This window comes from Lissotriton vulgaris, chromosome 10 (genome assembly GCF_964263255.1).
Source record: "Lissotriton vulgaris chromosome 10, aLisVul1.2, whole genome shotgun sequence".
NCBI classification, from domain to species: Eukaryota; Metazoa; Chordata; class Amphibia; order Caudata; family Salamandridae; genus Lissotriton; species Lissotriton vulgaris.
The window spans coordinates 1,062,226,865-1,062,247,090 of NC_141698.1; the positions used below are offsets into that span (position 1 = coordinate 1,062,226,865).

Genomic DNA, 20,226 nt, shown 5'->3' on the forward strand with positions numbered 1-20,226 from the left:
CCCACCCCCGCCTGACGACAACTCCTGCGGAGCTCTCACCCACGGCGCCGGAGACTGGCGACAGACCGAGCGACTCCAGCCGGGTGACTCGCAGTGACTGAAGTAAGCAGGGAAATACGAGGGAAAGCGGGAGGCGGCAGCGCCGGTTGGCCAAGAACACTGAAGCGGCAGTATTAGGAGAACTAGCTGATTAACTGTTGAACCGCCAGGAATTAGAACACGAGGAACTTGGCTATTAATCCTCCCAGTACACTTGAACTGCTATCACCAAGCTAAATAACGGGGGGAAAGCAGTGTAAAGGGAAAACGAAGCATTAAGTTCATGTGCCTAGCATAGGAGTGTTGGAGGTTGGGCCCCAGGGTGTCAGAAGCGGACAGGGCTCATCTTTAACAACCCTTCCAGACAGTTATTCACTTGGAGGCAGTTCTTCCACAAGTAAGGTGTAGCCAGAGAATAGACAAAGGGAAGCCTTATTAATTTACCTTGTCTTCTTTTAGCCATCTAGCTGGTTGCATAATCTGTGAGGAACGCTGCTGGGGGTAGAAGTCTGTTAAGCTGATCTGGAAGCTGAGAGCAGAGGGGTAATGTACATGCCAGGGTTATGTAAAGTAGCACATTGAACCTGTAGAGTGAATTTTCCCTTCTGTAAAGTTAATTGAAGAAGTATTCTGTGAAACTAATAGTAATTTACCTCAAATGAAATGTACCTGTAATTAAGCCTTGCTGAACTGAGAAAAGTAGTGAAGATTGTGAAACTTATATGAAAACTATGCTGAACTAAATGTGTACTGCTTTTATCTAAGAGAAGAACAAAGAGAGATTTTATAAAAGGTACTGGTATTTTTCTAAATTGGTGTAGCGTCTTTTATTTTTAGTGATCAGTCATTGGGTTACTGTGAGTGGGTCCTGTAAGCACTTAACCAACGCCTTGGAGTTTAGCTGTTCCCCCTACTGTGCCAGGCTACCCTATGTAGTCTAGGATACCCTAGGTCTAACACTCACCCTATCCCAAGAGCTTATAAGGTGATAGAATAATTGGGTGCAAGCACATTTTTTAATAACTTTGACTTAACTGCAGAGTACTGGCAAATTGGCATGGCCCCAGGAGCAAAAGAAAGGACAGCATTCTCCACACCTGATGGGCACTATCAATTTACTGTTATGCCCTTTGTTTTAAAGAGAATGCCCCTGCTACCTTCCAGAGGTTGGTGAAACAAGTCCTTGCTGGATCCTTTAGTGCAGCTTGTCTAGATGATATTGCTGCCTTTAGCTCCACCTGTCAGGATCACCTGATCCACCTTTTGGGATGGTTTTAAAAGCCCTGCAAACTGCAGACCTAACTATCAAGGAATCCAAATGCCAGATAGGGCAGGGAACTGTGGTGTACTTGGGCCACCTTGTTGGTGGAGGTCAGGTACAACCCTTACAGCCTAAGATCCAGGCCATCCTTGACTGGGCAGGTCCAACAACCCAAACCCAAGTCAGGGCGTTCCTTGGCTTGACTGGGTACTACAGGAGGTTTGTAAAGGGATATGGGTCCATTGTGGCTCACCTCACAGAACTCACCTCCAAGAAGATGCTCAAAAAGGTGAACTGGAAAACTGGACAGTTGGCTGTCAAAAGGCTATTGATACCCTGAACGAGGCTATGTGCTCAGCACCAATTCTCAAAGCTCCAGACTATGCCAAGCAGTTAATTGTGCAGACTGATGCCTCTGAGCTAAGGATAGGAGTGGTCCTATCCCAGATCAATCATGAAGGACAAGACCCACCTGTTGCTTTTATAAGCAGAAGGCTTTTCCCCAGGGAGAAGCGCTGGAGTGCCATTGAGAGGGAGGCCTTTGCTGTGGTTTGGTCCCTGAAGAAGCTGTGACCATACTTGTTTGGTACTCACTTCCTAGGTCAAACTGATCACAGACCTCTAAGATGGCTAATGCAAATGAAAGGTGAAAATCCTAAACTGTTGATGTGGTCTATCTCCCTACAGGGAATGGACTTTGTAGTGGCACACAGACCTGAAACTGCCCATGCTAATGCAGATGGACTTTCCAGGCCCTTCCACTTAGAAAATGAAGACCCTCTAGGGAAAGGTAAGTATCATCCTCTTTAGTCTGGGGGGGGGGGGTGCTTTGTGAGAAAGTGCCCTCTTTCTGCGTGGTTGCCCCCACTTTATGCTGAATTGCTGGCATGCTTTGACTGAGAGTGCCCTGGGCTCCTGCTAATGCACAAGTTACTTACCTTTGGTAATGATATATCTGTAAGAAATAGTAGTTAGTATTATATTCCTTACATTAGAACACAGCTTTCCAAACTGTGTGGCGCGATACATTACTATGTCGTGCCCCATATGTAGGTGTGTCGCGCGATGCGATGGTCTGACGTCTGCCGGCAATCGGCAGAGCCGGGCTGCAGGGGCTCTTGTGTGTATGTAAAATCAATAAAAATATTTTTAAAAAAAGAAGGGGTGAAACAACAACAAAGCCCTATTAACATGCACAAGGTCTTTAAAGACCTGTTAAGTGCTAGGTTGTGGCTGTGAGCGGTCCCGGGATGCCACACACGACGGGGGCGGGGGGGGGGGGATTAAAACCTTTAGGCTTAAGGCTTAATGTAACACCAGTCGTACATACAACGCAAGGTTGTAAAAATAGTCCAATTGTACTTTTCCAAAAGTCACAGATGATGAATAGCTCTTACCCTTGAAAATCGAGCATGCAGCAACATAAAACGACGTTAATTGTATTTGTTTTCTCTTGTTCAAGGTGAAGGTGATATACAGGCATTTTTTTTGCTTAGCTCTCTCATTTTAAATAAATCCCCTGGTAAATTTAGCAAGGACATATGTCTTCAAGTTGTGTCGTACCTTTTCATCGCCCAAGCCTTTTGTCAAATCAACCAAAATGTAACAATTACAGCATTTCAGAGATAGTTCTGTCTAATCCTATTACTCATTCATCAACATGCGGTCAGCAGCTGAATCAAGATCGAACAGTGCCAAAAAAGAGCAGCGAAAAGCTTTCTCAACTGCAGCGACGCTAGGCTTAGCGCAGGCACAATAGGGGTGTAATTTAAGGGTTTGTTGTGCTGAAATCCAATCACATACTTGGCTGGTAGATCACATTACAACACCAACAAAGAGAAAGAGATCATTCTACCTCACACAAACATGAAACTCTCATGGTCTGATCAACGCTGCACTGTTTCAGCAGATTACTTACTTGTTCCCGCTTCATACTATAAAGACCATGCGTCATGTCTATTGTAAGATGCTTTTTTGTTTCTTGTTGAAGCAAGATACCTCTTTTATGTAGTTAAGTGGAGTTCTTGAGGAATTCTTAATATGTTATTTATTATTTTGCCATATTTGCTTCTCTTTAAAAAATTAACAGGGAATTTGATTTGTATAAAAGTAACATATTAATTGAGTGAAAACGTTAGTAAAAAACATGAGTCTGGTGCAATTACAAATTGTGAAAATATATGAGCATATGACTTTTCATAAAACGAAATGAACTATAATGACCATAGGGAATATAGTAATCCGAGTGCTAGGGTGTGGGGTGTGTGTGTGGGGTGTGTGTGTGGGGGGGGTGTGAGGTGTGTGTGGGGTGTGTGGGGTTGTGAGTGTGAGGGGAGGTTGTGTGTGTGGGGTGTGTGTGTGGGGTGGGGTGTCTGTGGGGTGGTGTGTCCGTGGGGTGGTATTTTTGGTGTTGTGTGTGGGGCCCGAACCCACCATAGGTGGTTCTGGCTTGCCCGCTTCGCTTCTTCACATTACCGTGTCCCTGACATTTTTTTCACTAAAAGATGTGTCACCAACATGAAAAGTTTGGAAAGCTGTGCCTTAGACTATCCCCATATGTATGAAAACAACAGGAGAGGACCCATAAACCACGTTGGGATGGGTGTATCATGTGAGTAAAAACAGTTCCCAACAGGTATTATGCGGAGACAATTTTGAAAACGTATGCAATATGCATTACAAAGAAAGGAAAGCCAAGGAGTCAAGGAATTTTCAGAGAAGGTAGTCTTATTTTCATGAGTGATAAGAAAAAAACTTTCAAGGGTCAATACAGTTAAAGCAGCACTGTACAGAGTGGATCTTGTGACAGCCCGGTGACACTTGGTGCAGGTGCTATATACAATCAGTGACAAGTGAGTGTGCAAGTGTTTAAAAACAACAGCAAAGGCGACGCATTAATCAAGATTTGAACATCAGATGATGGCCCCAACAGAGACAAGTAACCATTACTTGAAACACAATTATTAGTATGGGAGCACAAGACGTGAGATGCGTCGTGAGATTCAAGCTGTCTAGTCGACGGCGTTTCGATCCCCGTTGTTCGGGATCCTCATCAGGACGGGGTTGTCGATGAGAACAGTGCTGTGGGCAGAAAGGGCAGTTTGAGCGCGGGGTCTGGGGTAGGAGACCGGGCAAGGGAGAGGAAGTGCACGAGTGCTCAATCCGGTCTGAGTTGCGAACTAAGAAGTGTCATGAAGTGGGGGGTGAGGGCCGGAATGGGACAGGGGTTAGTGACATAGGGGGTGGCTAGGGTCTAGCAGGTTGCGGGGTAAAAGCCGTTATTACTCGCTTAGCCTGGGTGGTCATTAAGCTAATAAATGGTCGCCGCATATGGAGGGTGGAAAACTCACACTTAAGCTCTTGTAGGAAGACGTGGTTTAATTCCTGGTTATAGACTCGATCGTCCAAGGCTACTGGGGAGCAATTGGTAAACAGAGTTTTAGAGGGGGATCACACACAGTGGTCACGACTAAAGACCCTGGTGGCAGTAGTTACCTGAATGATTCTTCCGTCTGGGCAGCGAGTGGTACTGGCGAGACCTGCGGGGGAGGGAAGGGGGGGGGGAAGAAAAGAGGACAGGTACTTAACGTGAGCCCAATGTGGCGTCAAAAGTCCGCTTCAATTCTAGATGTAAGGGAGCGCTCGGTGCGTGCTCCAGAATGCCTCTTACCTGACTGAATCAGGGGTGTGGGCCGTTAACCGGGGGTCTGCTGTCACAGCGGGTTGCAGGCAGTGAATGCGCTAGCTATCCGCGGTCGTGTTCCTCCTTAATATGAATCAGGAAGTAAGCGGCCTGGGGCCGGAGTCTCGTGACTCGGGGGCGGGGAGGGGGAGTGTGCCGGTCAGGCATTGGCTGTACCGGGGCAGGGAGAGGGTTTCTAACAACATAGAGGGAGGACTACGTGGTGTGAGCAACTGTCTTGCAGTGCCCTCTGAGATCAAGACGTGGTCGGACAAGTTGCCCTGATGCTGGGCCCACTAAAACTTCAGGTCCCACTGCAGAGCCCGCATCCGTCACCTGGCGTAATGCACCAGAAGGATGCAGGAGGCCATCAGCCCCAGAAGTTGCAGCGTCAACCTGACCAAGACTCTGGATAAAGGCTGAAAGATCGGAATCAGAGCCTGAATATCCCGAACCCGCTGTTCGGGAGGATAAACCCGAAACTGCGCCGAGTCTAGATCCGCACCGATGAAGAGGAGCTTCTGAGAGGGACACAGGTGTGACTTCGGCACATTGATGGAGAACTCCAGCAGGTGCAGGAGGTCGGCCTTAGTATGGACGTGGCTGACGACTGTCTGGGGCGAGTGCGCCTTCAACAACCAGTCGTCGAGGTAGGGGAAGACTGAAACCCCTAACCTGCGCAGATGAGCTGCGACCACTGCCATCACTTTCATGAACACCTGTGGAGCGCTGGTAAGGCCGAAGGGGAGCACAGTAAACTGAAAGTGCTCGTGGCCTACAGTGAACCGCAGGTAACGCCTGTTGGCCGGCAGGACTGGGATGTGAAAATAAGCATTCTGCAGGTCCAACGCTACCATCCAGTCTCCCGGGTCCAGGGCAGCTAAGACTAAGCATGGGCGAATTTTGCGGATCTCGCGTTCGCGAATTTTGCGGATTTGCGGATTCGCAATCCGCAAAATCCGCGAATTCCCGCGAATTTGCGGATTTTTTTTTTTTTTTGTGTTCGCCCGTGTTTCTGCCAGTTCGCGAGGGTTTTTACAATTTCGCAATTTGCGAACTTACCTGTCGGGTCGCAAGTTTTGCGAACTTGTTGTTTCTACATGTCCAGCCTGTTTGGGACACTCTTCTTCATCACTGCCACTCTCTGTCACCACTGCCACTCTCTGACTACTCATGCCACCCTCTGGCCCACCCATGCCACCCTCTGTTTCATCACCACACCCTCTGGTTGTCCAGTGTACATTATTTTCGGCAAAGCAAAGCACACCTTCCCTGCCTCAAGTGACCTGAATTAATTTGGGGCTGATTAATGTGTCACAGAATATTTTTTTAGCTGGCACCTGCTTCCTTAGTGCGCCCTGATTAGTGATCTTTTGCACTTGCTAAGTGCTTTCATTGTTGCAAAATTAGTTACAACACCTGCCCTGCCCCAACTGACAATAATGAATTAGGGGCTAATTAATGTGTCACTGAAAGAATTTAAAGTTCCAGCCTGGCACCTGCTTGTCTGCTCCTTTAGCTGTAAATCAGGACCTTTGTGGCATACAGTTAAGGTCAGAGCAGGGTCACACAATAGTTGCAAGCAGGCAACCGAATTCTGGAGGGCCCCCTCAGGAAGCAATACAAAGAATCGTTACAAATCATGAGGTTGACCTTTTGCACCTGCTCATTGCTTTTGCTTTTGCTGAAATCGTTTTGCGGTTTTTTTCGCGCTATTCGCGGGGCGCGGCGTCGTGCGAAACCGACCGCGGAAGCCGCCAATTCGTGCGAATGAGCATTTTATTTTTTTGCGGCTTGTTGTTTCGCGAGTTTTTTTGCAGTATTCGCGAGCCGCTTGCAGCGCAACACGCGAATTTACCCCAAGGTCGAGTACGGGCGCGGCCATTTTGTTTGCGTGACGTATTTCCGTTTCCGCCCGCTATGTATAATCTCGCGCAGTAAGCGCATTGCGAGTAGAGGTTCGCACGAGATCGCGCGGGAAATCTAGAGGTTCGCACGAGATCGCGAGGAAAATCTCGCGCGAACTGACTTTCGCGCTCGGAAACGGGCGCCGGCCATCTTGTTTTTCATTCATTTCCTGTGTCTGGGCATGGTGTTTAATCCTCTTGATATCTTTCCCATCCTTTGCTTGTTTTCAGTTTTTTTTTTACGATTTTGCTTCTTATCTATCCCTCTCTTTTCCTAGCTGTATATTTTTGTCTTTTCTGCTATTTTTCTTTACTTTTAAACTACTTTTGTAAACTCTTTTCTTTTCTTCTTCCCTATCCTATTCTTTCTTAATTTTCTACTTCTTCCTACCTTACCTGCCCAGACCATGGTCAAGCCAGGCGCCGTGAAGCTGCCCAGGCACTTGAGGGCCGCAGCGGCGGCGGGGAGTAGTGCTGGACCCAGTGGCAGGACAGCAGGCGTGAGATCGAGGGGGGAGCAGGTGACGCGCCGGGAGATATTCAGCCCGGAGGAAGTGGGCGCGCTGGTCTACTTCGTCCAGCGCCGCCTGCCCAGGACCATCGCGGGAGGCGGCAGGATCGCGGCCGGCGGCTATAACATGCGGGAGCGCCGGAAGCGGTGGGAGAAGGTGTGCTGGGCCATATCCCACCTCTACGGGGTCCAGCGCACCTACAGCCAGGTCACCCATCGCTGGACGGACCTCCTGGACCGCGAGCGCGACCTGCTGGACCAGCTCGGCTTGGAGATCCCCGGGCTTGGTGAGTAGTAGTAGCCATTGGCATTTAATCACTCACTACTATGATGTTTTCTCCTGCTCTGTGTTGTTGTATTGCAAATATTTGTTTTTTACATGGAGCAAGCCAATAATGCCGCTGATGACGATTACATTGTAGTTAAATTATATTTCAAAATCTTCTGTGCATTTCAGGTGCACTGCTCTCCTTCTCAGTGGGGTTGCTACTATGCTTATTTGTTTTCTATTTCGTGGTCTCATTGGCCTGAGTAACTATTATGTATGAGTGTACTTAACAGAACTGCGTAATGCTAGACACTAGGGGGCAGATTACATTTACAAGCCCCTTGCGCCACGTTTACGTTGCCTTGCGTGACGCAACAGCGGCGTAAACGTGCCGCATCCCTGCAAGTCATTTACAGCATGACGCATCTAGGGAGATGCGTCACGTTATAAAGCCATGGGCCTGCACCACAATGGGTGCGTTCCTAGTACGCAGGGTGGGCGGTCCAGCGGCTGTGCGCCTCGCAAAATTGCCTGCGTGAAATCTACAAGATTTAACGCAGGCACTTCTGCGACGCTGCTACGTCAATTCAATTCCTTATGTCTGCTCGAAGCAGGCGAAAGGACTGACACAGCATGTAAAGTATTGGGTGGCCCTGAGCATTACTGGAGTTGCATTGCGTTGGCGACGTGACTCCAGCGATGCGCCGCTCTTACGTGACGAGATGCGTCACGCAAGTGCCTACCCTTGCGCCAGGGCGCGCCGCATTGTAAATGAGGCACATCTGCCGTGTCGCAAGGGTAGTTTTGCGTGACGCATTTGATCTGGCGCATCTCTGGAGATGCGCCAGAACGCGTAAGTAAGTATGCCCCTAAGGGGCAGAATTGCAATTACCGTCGCATCCCTGCAAAGTAGCAGGGATGCGCCATTAATTGTGCGGCCCGCTACCACCACCAAACATGGTGCGCCGTATTTGCAATGCGGCTCCCCATGGGCCCAAAACGTCACCGAAGCTTTACTGCTGGAGTTGCGTCGCAACGATGGCGCAGCTCCATCAATGCTCTGGGGTACCCTATCTCCCCAATGCTGGGTCAAGCCGTACGTCTGCTTCAAGCAGGTGCAGGGTTTGTGTGACGCATCATTGTCCTAAAGGTGACTGATTGATATTTTGTAGATTTCCCTCAGCCACTATTAGGATGTGTTCCAGCGCAGGAATGCCCTCCCTTGCGCCGGAACGCCCCCTGATGGCGCAGGGCTTTATAACGGGATGCATCTCCCAAATGCGTCACGTTGTTATAATATTATACGCCGCACCATGGCGCCCTTTTTTGTTTAGCTGCTGCGTCACAAAAGTCACGCAAGAACGGCGCAAAAGAGCCGCAAGGGCTTAAATCTGCCCCTTCCTTTGTAACCCTGACAATAAGAAAAATAGTGGCGGTGGATTGATAGTTTGACTATTTAAATGACTGGTAATGTAGCAGGCAACTGTTAGTGTTGTCACTGATCTGACTGAAATCACAATGGAGTTTGTCTGTCACTTTGCGTCTTGCCTGCGGACTGCTGCCTGCCAGTCCTAGGTGAACGTTTCAGTACTTTGTTTAGTGAGTTACGTGACTTTCGAAGTCACAGGTCCGCAAATAAATAAAAAGTAACCATAATCAATATAATTTCGCGGAAATATTTTGTTATTGTTCTTTTGAAATGTTTGATTTGGTTGACATTGACAAGCAACAATCATCCATGTTTTCTGTTCTTTCTTTCATGTTGTACGTCAGCTCCCCCCAGGGGCGAGAGGAGGACACAGGAGCAGCAGGCGGCGGATGCTGTTCATCAACAGGGCCAGGATCGGGCAGGCGAGGGCTCCTCTGCTGGCCCCAGTAAGTTTTCATTTTAGACTAGTACCTATTTTTCCTAGCGTTCCTCATTTGAATTTTTTCAAAATTGTCTTTGCTCTTCTTGTAGACTGTATCTAAATTCTTATCCTGCCTCTACTATGACTCCCTGTGGTATTACTAGATTATTCTTATTAGTCTGTCTGTGTAGCTAACTAAGATTGCACGGTTGGCGAAACTCCCATGATTCTAGTCAGCAATAGCTCTATCAACTTAGTGCAGTCCTCTGGGATTGTCCATAATGTCTTTTGAAGTGTTCTATCTGGACTCATGCTTGCAAAAATTGCAAAACCTTTCGTTCAGTCACTCTAGTCTGGAGGACCAAAAAACACAGATTGTATTTAAATTTAAAAGCTTTATTAAAAGTAAACACATTTATTAAAATGAAGTCATAATAAAACTAAACGTTTAACTGATAATGGAAAAGTGGTTAGTGCTGACGATTAATTGAAGACATTTCTTGTGGTCGAGCCGAGCTCTCACCTGGTTTCAACTTGATCTTGTTGTTAGAAGTCCATCTTCTGTCTGTGTGGAGAAAAATGGTGCGTGTTAAAAAATCAGCCTTCATCAGTTGTGCCAAAAAGTGCAGCAAGACAACCTTCCCTGGAAAAAGGGACATTTTTTTTAACTTTAACGTAGACAGTCACAAATTACATTGTTTTCACATGTCTTCATTCCTAGACCAAATACTAGTGACTAGTGAGTGCTTTATTCTAAGATTCTTAAATGTACTTTGTAGGTGGAACATCTGGTGGCGGGGCCAGTGTGGTGGTGGTGCTCGACACGGAGGCGGAGGGCAATTCATCATCAGGGGAGGAGGCGGCGGCGGCGGCTGTGAGAGTTGAGACGGTGGTGGCGGCCAGAGGTAAGCTCTTATATATTCCTTACTTATTGAGATTGAAGACTAGCTGGGAAGGCAAGAATATGAGATGCATGGCTGGGTGAATGATGAAGCAATGATGGGTGGAAGGACAACAGCCTGGGTGGGTGACACAGAAACTGTATGTGTCCATATACCTGGATCATGCTACTATCTGACTCTTAGATAGCATATGTGTATCTAGAGCAGGGGTACTCATAGTACGGCCCGCGGGCCGGTGGTGGCCCGGCAAGCCTTCCTTGGCGGTGCGCAGACCTTGCAGACAATCACTGCTCCCCCGGCCCCCACAGAGCAGAGGCTTTTTTGTATTTCACCTGTTAGCGCCCCTGCATCTCCACTCTGACAATCACTGCTCCCCCGGCCCCCACAGAGCAGAGTGGAGATGCAAGGCCACAAAGAGGTGAAATAGAACAAAGCCTCTGCTCTGTGGGGCCGGGCAAGCAGTGATTGTCAGGGTGGAGAAGCAGGGGCGCTAAAACAAACAAAGCCTCAATAATATGTTAATGGTCTTTTAAAGACCTGTTAAGTACTTTGGTGTTGTTGTCTGTGTGTGCGCGTTGAGGAAGCGGTCTCAACCCGGGCTGAAGGCTGACACAGATAGACACACACACAGTGAGATGACAGAGGGAGAGGGAGGGCAGGAGGGAGAGAGAGATGGAGGGAGGGCAGGAGGGACAGCAGGAGGGAGAGAGATGTATGTAAATGCTGGGTCTGGTGGCTCAGTGGATGAGGGCATCTGCTGCAGGGACCTGTGTGCAACCTCATGGTCACAAGTTATCGTTTTGCTTTAGCCCCGCCCCCTCTGACTCCGCCCCCACCAGTGCGGCCCTCGGCCACAAACTACACTGTAAATGTAGCCCCTGAGAGAAAGTTTGTGAGTACCCATGATCTAGAGAGAGTAGATGGTCAGTGGATGAACTAAGTGTAACTTTGAAGAGCATGTAACACTGCACCCGCACGTCCGTTCCAGTGTAGGAAAGGCAAGGAAAAGAACTTTTAATTTTGTCCAAATACTACCATAAGTAGTAGCAGTAGTTTGTATTGCAAGCACTGCATAGATCCGGTTATTATGGTGGCCACTCCCTACCTCTCTTAATAAGTTTAGTAGTACTCAGTCATTCATGTGTGGATGTATCACTGCCTGTCACTCAATAAAAAGCAAAGCACCTAAAGTCATCCCATATATAAGCAAAAACATCCCATGTGAAGTGATAGATAATCAGATTATTTATCTTCTTCAATTTTCCATTTCTAGTACTCATTTCCACTGTAGGGTGAAAGTTAAATTAATTAAGCAGTAGCCCTTGAGTTGTAACAGAGTATTCTCAGTGCCACCCGTAATAGAAAAGTAAGAGATTCACCACCTGCATGTACTGGACGGGTACAGTAACGCAACGGCAACGCAAGTCTAGGTCACTCCTCATGGCGTGCGTCTCTTTTTCTCGGGTGCAAGTTTACCGCGCTGGCATTATGCCGGCTTGCAGAAAATAACGTACCAATTTTCCAAAACAAGAGACAAGAAGAAGAATAAGACTGGTGTACTTTCATAGTCGACTCCAATGGAAGTCCACAGTGCTCATAGAATTTGTTCCTTAAACTCCCACTAATGTTAGAGCAAGGATGAAGAAGTGTGAGGTTAGATAGATACTGGCCTCAATAGTTATGTAATGCGCTTGCAAGTTGCTAGTTGTACTGCAGCACACATTTCTGCTGAATGATTGAGTTAATCTTAAAGAGCATTGGTTACAGACTATGTCTTTCTTTCTTCATATAGGTTCTCCTTCCAAACGAACAAGGAGGAAGGAGCTGGCTAGAGCGGCCCGGCAACGGAGAATCGAGGCCACTGTTGCGGAATATCGGCGGCTGGTGGCCCTGGAGGACGAGGAAAGTGTGCGGTCGACAACAACGACAACGTCGTCCTCCGTGGCCTCACCGGCTGCCACCGTGACCCAGCACAGTGGTCCACCGAGACTGAGCCGGGCTGCCAAAGGCAAACGCCACCGCCGAGCAGCAAGGCCAACAGCTGCTTCTCACAGGCCTTGCACCTGCAAGGCAGTGAAGGCACGCCTGCGCCGCACTACCCTGATGGTGTCCCGCCTTCAGCAGGAGCTCGCCTTGCTCCGCGAGGAGCATGATGCCCTGGCCCAAAAAGTTAACAGCATCCACCCATAGTGTCCCTTGCCCCTTTTTTAGAGACTTTTGGGGGGTGGGAATTGGGAGTTGGGTTTTTGGGGACTTTTGAAGGACAATCGTTGGGGTTAGGGAGGGTCTTGCGGGAGATTATTTTGTTAGGGATATAAATATACTTTTTCAAACTTTATCTGAGCATACCTGTTTTTTACTGCTTGCCTGGTGGGTGGGGGTTTAACGTTGACTGTTTTCCTGAAAGTTTAGTTCCATTTTCTTCCTTTAAGTGTAAATGCCCAAATGTTTTCAACACTAAGTGCCTCTCACAGACTAAGTGAAGTGAATCCAAGAGTCCTAGGACTTTAGTAGTACTACCTTCAGGCTCTCGTCTCTCGTACTAATACTCCATTATACCCCCAAACCACCAAACGCTTATCTTACCTGTAATTTGTGTTTGAAAGTAGGGCTAGGCCCAGGGCTGGCTCCACGGGAAACACCGAATAACGTTGGCAATCTTGGTCGGATAAAATTTCCTCATAGCGGTGGTAGTAGTGGTGTGACACAGTGGCAGTTGCATGCCTATGAAAAAAAAGAAAATGAAATCTGGTTTGTCCTCCTGAGCAATTCAACGGTACAACTGAGAATATAGCAGGTGACAGAAGTACAGTAGAGCAGTGCCACATTGTAGCCTAACAAATGGTAAAGTATAACTACTAATTCGGTTGAAGTTCTTTCACATTAGCAATGGTTCTTTGTCAAGCAGAGTAAGAATATATCATCGACAACTGTGGAAAGAAAGAATGCGACAGTACAGGGCCTGTGTGGAATTATTGATAACTATATTCAACATAAGGTCTCTGTAGCCAGATACCCGAGAGCCTTGCTGGTCACTATAAATCCATTCACAACAACACTCAATGGGGTTGGTCTGGAAGGTGTCACGTTTACTCCCCGTGATCCAGTCGATGCAAATATGGTTCCACCTCCAAATGTCACCAACACCCAGAAGTGTAAACACAGGGTGTTCGAGGCATTAGGCGAGGGAGAAAAATAACAAACTAAAATAAAAAATGTGGGATGGGTAAAGGTAGGGTCAGCAGGGAAAGGATACCTGTAAGAGAAGACAAGACAGGCATCAGTGAAGTGATGTCCTAACATACAAGGGTACTCTCATATAGTCTCACTAAATAGTCTGCAAGTCTCCCGCCTACTCATGGGAAATGTAGTTTCATAGTACGGTAGGCGCTTAGGGGCTGCGTAACCTGACAGAAGGTATAGTAGATAGAAAAGGAGAAATTGCTTTTTTTCTAGGTGTCCCCTCACTCACCAGGGTTGCCCCTTGGTGACATGCTTCATCATTGGGGCCATCCCAGTCCTCTACGGCCTGGGGCGTGCTGCGACTTGCGAATTACGTAGGAGCACTTACAAATGACTATGTGTGGTGCAGATAGTGGAGTGGACTAAGTGATGTGTTAAGGGATCAATGTAGAAGCCGAGAGAGAGCAAAGAAATGCAGTCACAGTCAGAGAAAAAGGCAAGGGATACTGTATCTATGTGGTTGTAGTGGTCCTGTTGGAAGTGGTAAGTAAGTTGCCCGCAGAAAAAAAATCCTCCTATTAGCGGCACTCCTCCATTGCAGCCGACGCTTCGTCCACCGATGTTGGTCACCAGAAGACACCCTGTCCACTGCCTGCCTGATGCTGAATTGTGGCTCGCTACTGTGAAGCCTGACTCCATCCTTTTTTCCCCATTGCAGAGACTGAAACCCGGCCTGTAATTATTCAACGAAAAACAGGAAGTGATATAATATTACAACACCACTGATAAATAAATATAAGGTATGTAGGCTGTGGAGTGCAAAAAGTCACAATTTGTTTTTCCTAGTAGACAGACAGTACAATGTTTTTGAAAGTGCGTACTCTGAGTCACCTTTTGAAGGATAAGTAAGTATGGGCAAATTAATGTAGCGGATCTTGCCCCTCAAGCTAGGTGTACTGTAAACTGTGTTTTAGAACAAAAATAGATCTTCCTAGCAGTGCTCCCACCCAAAAAACGAGGCCTAGCAGAAAACTGGAGACAAAACTTACTTTGAAAGTAAAAGTAGGCCGAAGTACCCTAATTACCCATTACCCCCCGTGGATTGTATTCAAACCACTTGCAAGCAACCAAGCAAAAGTAGCCATAGCCAGCATCGCTCCAAGACTCGAAATCCCCCCCACTCAAACACATGCAATAGAAATACTGCTAACCCTAACGAACCCTAAGTTAAGAATAGTGGCAAAGGCTTTCTTTAACTGTGCCAAATCCCCCCTTTCCCACCATGGATTTTCTTCAAATGACTTGCAACCAAAATTACACATTCTCACGAGTGCTCTAAGACCCCAGAACTCAGTTTGAAAAATCTAGAACACCCCGATACACATGCAATCCTGCTGCTAGGGCTAACCCTAACGAACCCTAAGTTACAAAAAGTGCCAAAACTAAAGGCTTTTCCGCGCGGATTTTGTCCCAACCACTTCTACCCGGTATTAGACCTTCCCAGGAATGCCGCAAGACCCGGCAACCCACCCGCCAAGAAGCATAACACCCCCAAACAGGCCAAAAGCAAAATCTCATACTTGCAATATTTCTGGGCCTTCGGTCCAAACGCGCTGCGTAGCTAGGCCATAAGTCGGGGTTGGCACGACGGATTTCCTGAAAAGCAAATGCAATCAAGATTAGAGTGTCCCAGCAGTGCTCCCAGACCACGAAACTCACCCACAAACACCAGGAAGCCCCCCAAACAGGCCCCCGAAAACGCTACATAGAGCAAAATGTCAGAAATAGCCCAAAAAAAAAATCGGCCTGGATTTTGTCCCAACCACTTCTACCCGGTATTAGACCTTCCCAGGAATGCCCCAAGACCCGGCAACCCACCCGCCAAGAAGCATAACACCCCCAAACAGGCCAAAAGCAAAATCTCATACTTGCAATATTTCTGGGCCTTCGGTCCAAACGCGCTGCGTAGCTAGGCCATAAGTCGGGGTTGGCACGACGGATTTCCTGAAAAGCAAATGCAATCAAGATTAGAGTGTCCCAGCAGTGCTCCCAGACCACGAAACTCACCCGCAAACAGACGGAACCCCCCCTAAGAGCACCTCAAAGGCAAGCAAGTCATCAAAAACACAAAAAAAATTCCGCCTGGGATTTGGTCCAAAACACTTTTATCCGGTATTAGAGCTTCCCAGCAATGGCCCCAGAGCCGTCAACCCAGGAGAAAACGAGTAGAAGACCCCCAAACAGCCAAAGAGCAAAAGTACAAAAATGGGGACTTAGTCACTTTTTCACAAATTTCCCAAATCACTCCGCGCGCGCTCTGCAGCTAGGCCCTAAGTCCCCTCAGCCACCATGGATTTGCTTCAAACCTCTTGCAAAGTAAAGTATATATAGCCAGCAGTGCTCCCACACCACGAAACTCACCCGCAAACACCAGGAAGCCCCCCAAACAGGCCCCCGAAAACGCTACATAGAGCAAAATGTCAGAAATAGCCCAAAAAAAAATCGGCCTGGATTTTGTCCCAACCACTTCTACCCGGTATTAGACCTTCCCAGGAATGCCCCAAGACCCGGCAACCCACCCGCCAAGAAGCATAACACCCCCAAACAGGCCAAAAGCAAAATCTCATACTTGCAATATTTCTGGGCCTTCGGTCCAAACGCGCTGCGTAGCTAGGCCATAAGTCGGGGTTGGCACGACGGATTTCCTGAAAAGCAAATGCAATCAAGATTAGAGTGTCCCAGCAGTGCTCCCAGACCACGAAACTCACCCGCAAACACCAGCAAGCCCCCCAAACAGGCCCCCGAAAACGCTACATAGAGCAAAATGTCAGAAATAGCCCAAAAAAAAAATCGGCCTGGATTTTGTCCCAACCACTTCTACCCGGTATTAGACCTTCCCAGGAATGCCCCAAGACCCGGCAACCCACCCGCCAAGAAGCATAACACCCCCAAACAGGCCAAAAGCAAAATCTCATACTTGCAATATTTCTGGGCCTTCGGTCCAAACGCGCTGCGTAGCTAGGCCATAAGTCGGGGTTGGCACGACGGATTTCCTGAAAAGCAAATGCAATCAAGATTAGAGTGTCCCAGCAGTGCTCCCAGACCACGAAACTCACCCGCAAACACCAGCAAGCCCCCCAAACAGGCCCCCGAAAACGCTACATAGAGCAAAATGTCAGAAATAGCCCAAAAAAAAAATCGGCCTGGATTTTGTCCCAACCACTTCTACCCGGTATTAGACCTTCCCAGGAATGCCCCAAGACCCGGCAACCCACCCGCCAAGAAGCATAACACCCCCAAACAGGCCAAAAGCAAAATCTCATACTTGCAATATTTCTGGGCCTTCGGTCCAAACGCGCTGCGTAGCTAGGCCATAAGTCGGGGTTGGCACGACGGATTTCCTGAAAAGCAAATGCAATCAAGATTAGAGTGTCCCAGCAGTGCTCCCAGACCACGAAACTCACCCGCAAACACCAGGAAGCCCCCCAAACAGGCCCCCGAAAACGCTACATAGAGCAAAATGTCTGAAATAGCCCAAAAAAAATCGGCCTGGATTTTGTCCCAACCACTTCTACCCGGTATTAGACCTTCCCAGGAATGCCCCAAGACCCGGCAACCCACCCGCCAAGAAGCATAACACCCCCAAACAGGCCAAAAGCAAAATCTCATACTTGCAATATTTCTGGGCCTTCGGTCCAAACGCGCTGCGTAGCTAGGCCATAAGTCGGGGTTGGCACGACGGATTTCCTGAAAAGCAAATGCAATCAAGATTAGAGTGTCCCAGCAATGCTCTCAGACCATGAAACTCACCCACAAACAGACGGAACCCCCCCTAAGAGCACCTCAAAGGCAAGCAAGTCATCAAAAACACAAAAAAATTTCCGCCTCGGATTTGGCACAAACCACTTTTAGTGCTTCCCAGCAATGGCCCCAGACCCGTCAACTCACCTGCAAAGAGGTAGAACAACACCCCCACAAGTGCTGAGTCTTTCTTCATTGGGCGTAAACCAGCCCTCTGCTTTGATGGAAATAGGAGTCTGGAGGAGGAGGATAGAGGAGCATGTTCTTCTGAACTTGTGAACCTGAGGAATGCAGACTGCGGCACCTTCAAATAAATTAGCAAACAAGTGAAGACAGTTCTGCTGATGGGCTTGTCTTTGTGATAATCTGATTAAAGTTTGAATTATATTAACTGTGCACAACAAAGAAAGACAGACACACAGGAATAAAAGTGAATAAGGATGAAAAAGAAAGTTATTGATTCGTTGTCTCATTTTCAGGGCTCGAAGTCGGAATCACGGTCCAGGAATAAGAATAAGGCTTCGTCATCATACTCTGCGAATTCAGCCCGGGTGAGGTCAGTGCCACCTGACAGAGTAGAAATTCCCTCATCTATGGTGCTGGCCACCTCCTCTTCATCCGGCACGCTCTCTCGTACTCTTATATCTGGTGGTATGAGGTGCTGATTCATCTTGATCATTGTTAACCTCTCCACATTTTTGGGCGAGAGGCGGCTCCGTTTGGGAGTTACAATCCCACCAGCCGCACTGAAAACCCGTTCAGAAGACACACTTGCGAGTGGGCAAGACAAGTAGTTTAAAGCCAGGTTGGTGAGCTGTGGCCACAATTCTTTTTTCCCATGCCAATACGCCAATGGGTCAGAATTAACATAGACCTCTGTGGAGTCATTCAGATAGTCCTTCACCATCGACTCAAGGTCCTCCTCCAAGGTTCCTCCACTTTGCGTAGCTCTTGCTGTGCCTCTGGCCTTTTGAGAACCAAACCCACGCAGAGCTAGCCAATCCTCTTCAGCCTCCAATGTTTCTGCTGTCTTTCGTGCAGATGATGCGGTTGCCGGTGTCTTTAACGGCTGAGAGGTCACTTGTGCCACAGCCACAGGTGCAGAAGTGGATTGTTTTGACTGGGGATGGCCTGCTGATGTACTGCCATTTCCTTCAATTTCCAGCCGTTCTGTTTCAAACTTCTTGGCTGACAAGGCTAGCCAACGTTTGTACTTTGTAACATCTTCATCAGCAAAAGGAAAGAATGCTCTGCCTGCCAGCGCCTTTTTGTAGCGTGGATCCAGAATAGTAGCACAAATGTAATGCTGTTCTGAGTGGATCTTTTGAAGACGTTCATCACCTTGTAGGAGCTCTAATAATTGCTCAGCCAGAAGCAAAGAAGAGTCTTTCTTTTTGTCATCTTTTCGAAACACAGAACACACCTCCTTCAGTTGGTCCTCCAGCATGTACAACAATGGGATAGCTTTTCCCAAATTAGAGTCCTCCTTGCTGACTGCACGCGTGAAGACCTCAAAAGGACGAAGCATGCGTGTTAGGCTTTCAACTATGTTCCATTGCGGCCCACCCATCCTCAGCTCCTCTATACCCTCTTTCAAGAAATATTGATCGAGTTGCGTATACTGCTCATACAGACGCTCAAGCATGTAGAAGGTTGAGTTCCAACGTGTTACCACCTCCTGGATGAGTGCTTTCACTGGCATTTGACATTGATATAGCATGCTCCTCAGCTGCTTGCGGGCCTTAAAAGAATGCCTGAAATGCTTGCAAATTTTTCGGCAGTTCTCCAATACACTGTACGCTGCACTGAGTTTATTACCCAAGAATTTTTGGACAACCAGGTTTATACAGTGCGCCAAACACGGCACTCTGAAATAGTAACCGTCCCTCATGGCCTTAACTATATTGGAGCCATTGTCCGTGGAAACATAACCAACCTTGCGTTTTAGTGGGGACAGACAGTTAAGGACCTTTGTGTTAAAGACATCCAAAATGTTTTCTGCTGTGTGACGTTTCTCCAAACCAAACATGGCTAGTGTTGCATGTTTCCGAGCACCTTTAAAAACAATGTTAGTGTCAACACCTGAGTTTAGCTTTGCTTTAGCCCCTGAAAAAGAGACCCAGTGTGCAGTGATGCACATGTAATCAGCGCCTGCGCCACTGGTCCACATGTCTGTTGTCAGATGTATAGTGTGAACAGCACTCTTCTGCAAAGCTGCCCCAATCGCCTTCAGAACATCTTCATGTAGTGCTGGAACCGCAACTCGGGCAAAATAGAACCGGCTAGGAACCTTCCATTTAGGGCAGAGCGCTGTCACTAATTCTAGAAAACCAACCCCTTCGACAAAAGAAAAAGGGAGAAGGTCCAGAGCTAGCATTTTAGCCAGCTTAGTGTTATACAGACGGGTCATTGGGTGGTTGCGTTCATATTGCGCTTCTGTAAACAACATCTTTTTAATGTTGCCCTGGACCAATGATTTACGGGATGATGATCTCTTCGACCCAGTTACGCTCGCTGATGAACTTTTCCGCATTGATGTCTCACTCTCTCCCACACTCTTAGTGTGGCTCCCATGGGGTGTGCTGCTGACATGGGAACTGGGTGTAAGTGAAGTGTTTGGATCGTCTTCTTCTACCTCCTCGTCATCAGCAGATGACAAATCAACGTTTTCATTACGTGCAATTCCGGCTTTCTTGACCGCCTCTAGGTGCGGAAACCATTGGACAGGGTGCCTTCTCTCAAGATGACCTCTCTGGCCTCCGGTACCATAGTTAGAACCAAGCTTACCACGACTAAATCGAAGCTTACAAAGGCTACAAATG

General features: G+C 47.8%; 2 protein-coding genes across 3 annotated transcripts in view; one reads left to right on the forward strand and one right to left on the reverse strand.

Moving 5' to 3' along the window:
• The window catches only part of ZCWPW2 (zinc finger CW-type and PWWP domain containing 2), a 778,017-nt gene that overhangs the window by 168,652 nt on the left and 589,139 nt on the right, over nt 1–20,226 (reverse strand). The gene's annotated exons all lie outside the window — the stretch shown is intronic.
• LOC147689314 (uncharacterized) lies at nt 9,439–13,162 on the forward strand. Of its 2 annotated transcripts, XR_015300607.1 has the most exons (3): nt 9,439–9,543; nt 10,298–10,423; nt 12,213–13,162. XR_015300607.1 is itself a non-coding variant. In XM_086940068.1 (2 exons), the coding sequence occupies exons 1-2, from the start codon at nt 10,285–10,287 to the stop codon at nt 12,608–12,610; spliced, it is 537 nt and encodes a 178-aa protein (XP_086796194.1). In that variant the 5' UTR covers nt 10,231–10,284; the 3' UTR covers nt 12,611–13,162. The 2 variants fall into 2 exon arrangements, 1 of the variants encoding a protein (XP_086796194.1); XM_086940068.1 differs by lacking the exon at nt 9,439–9,543 and having other exon boundaries at nt 10,231–10,423.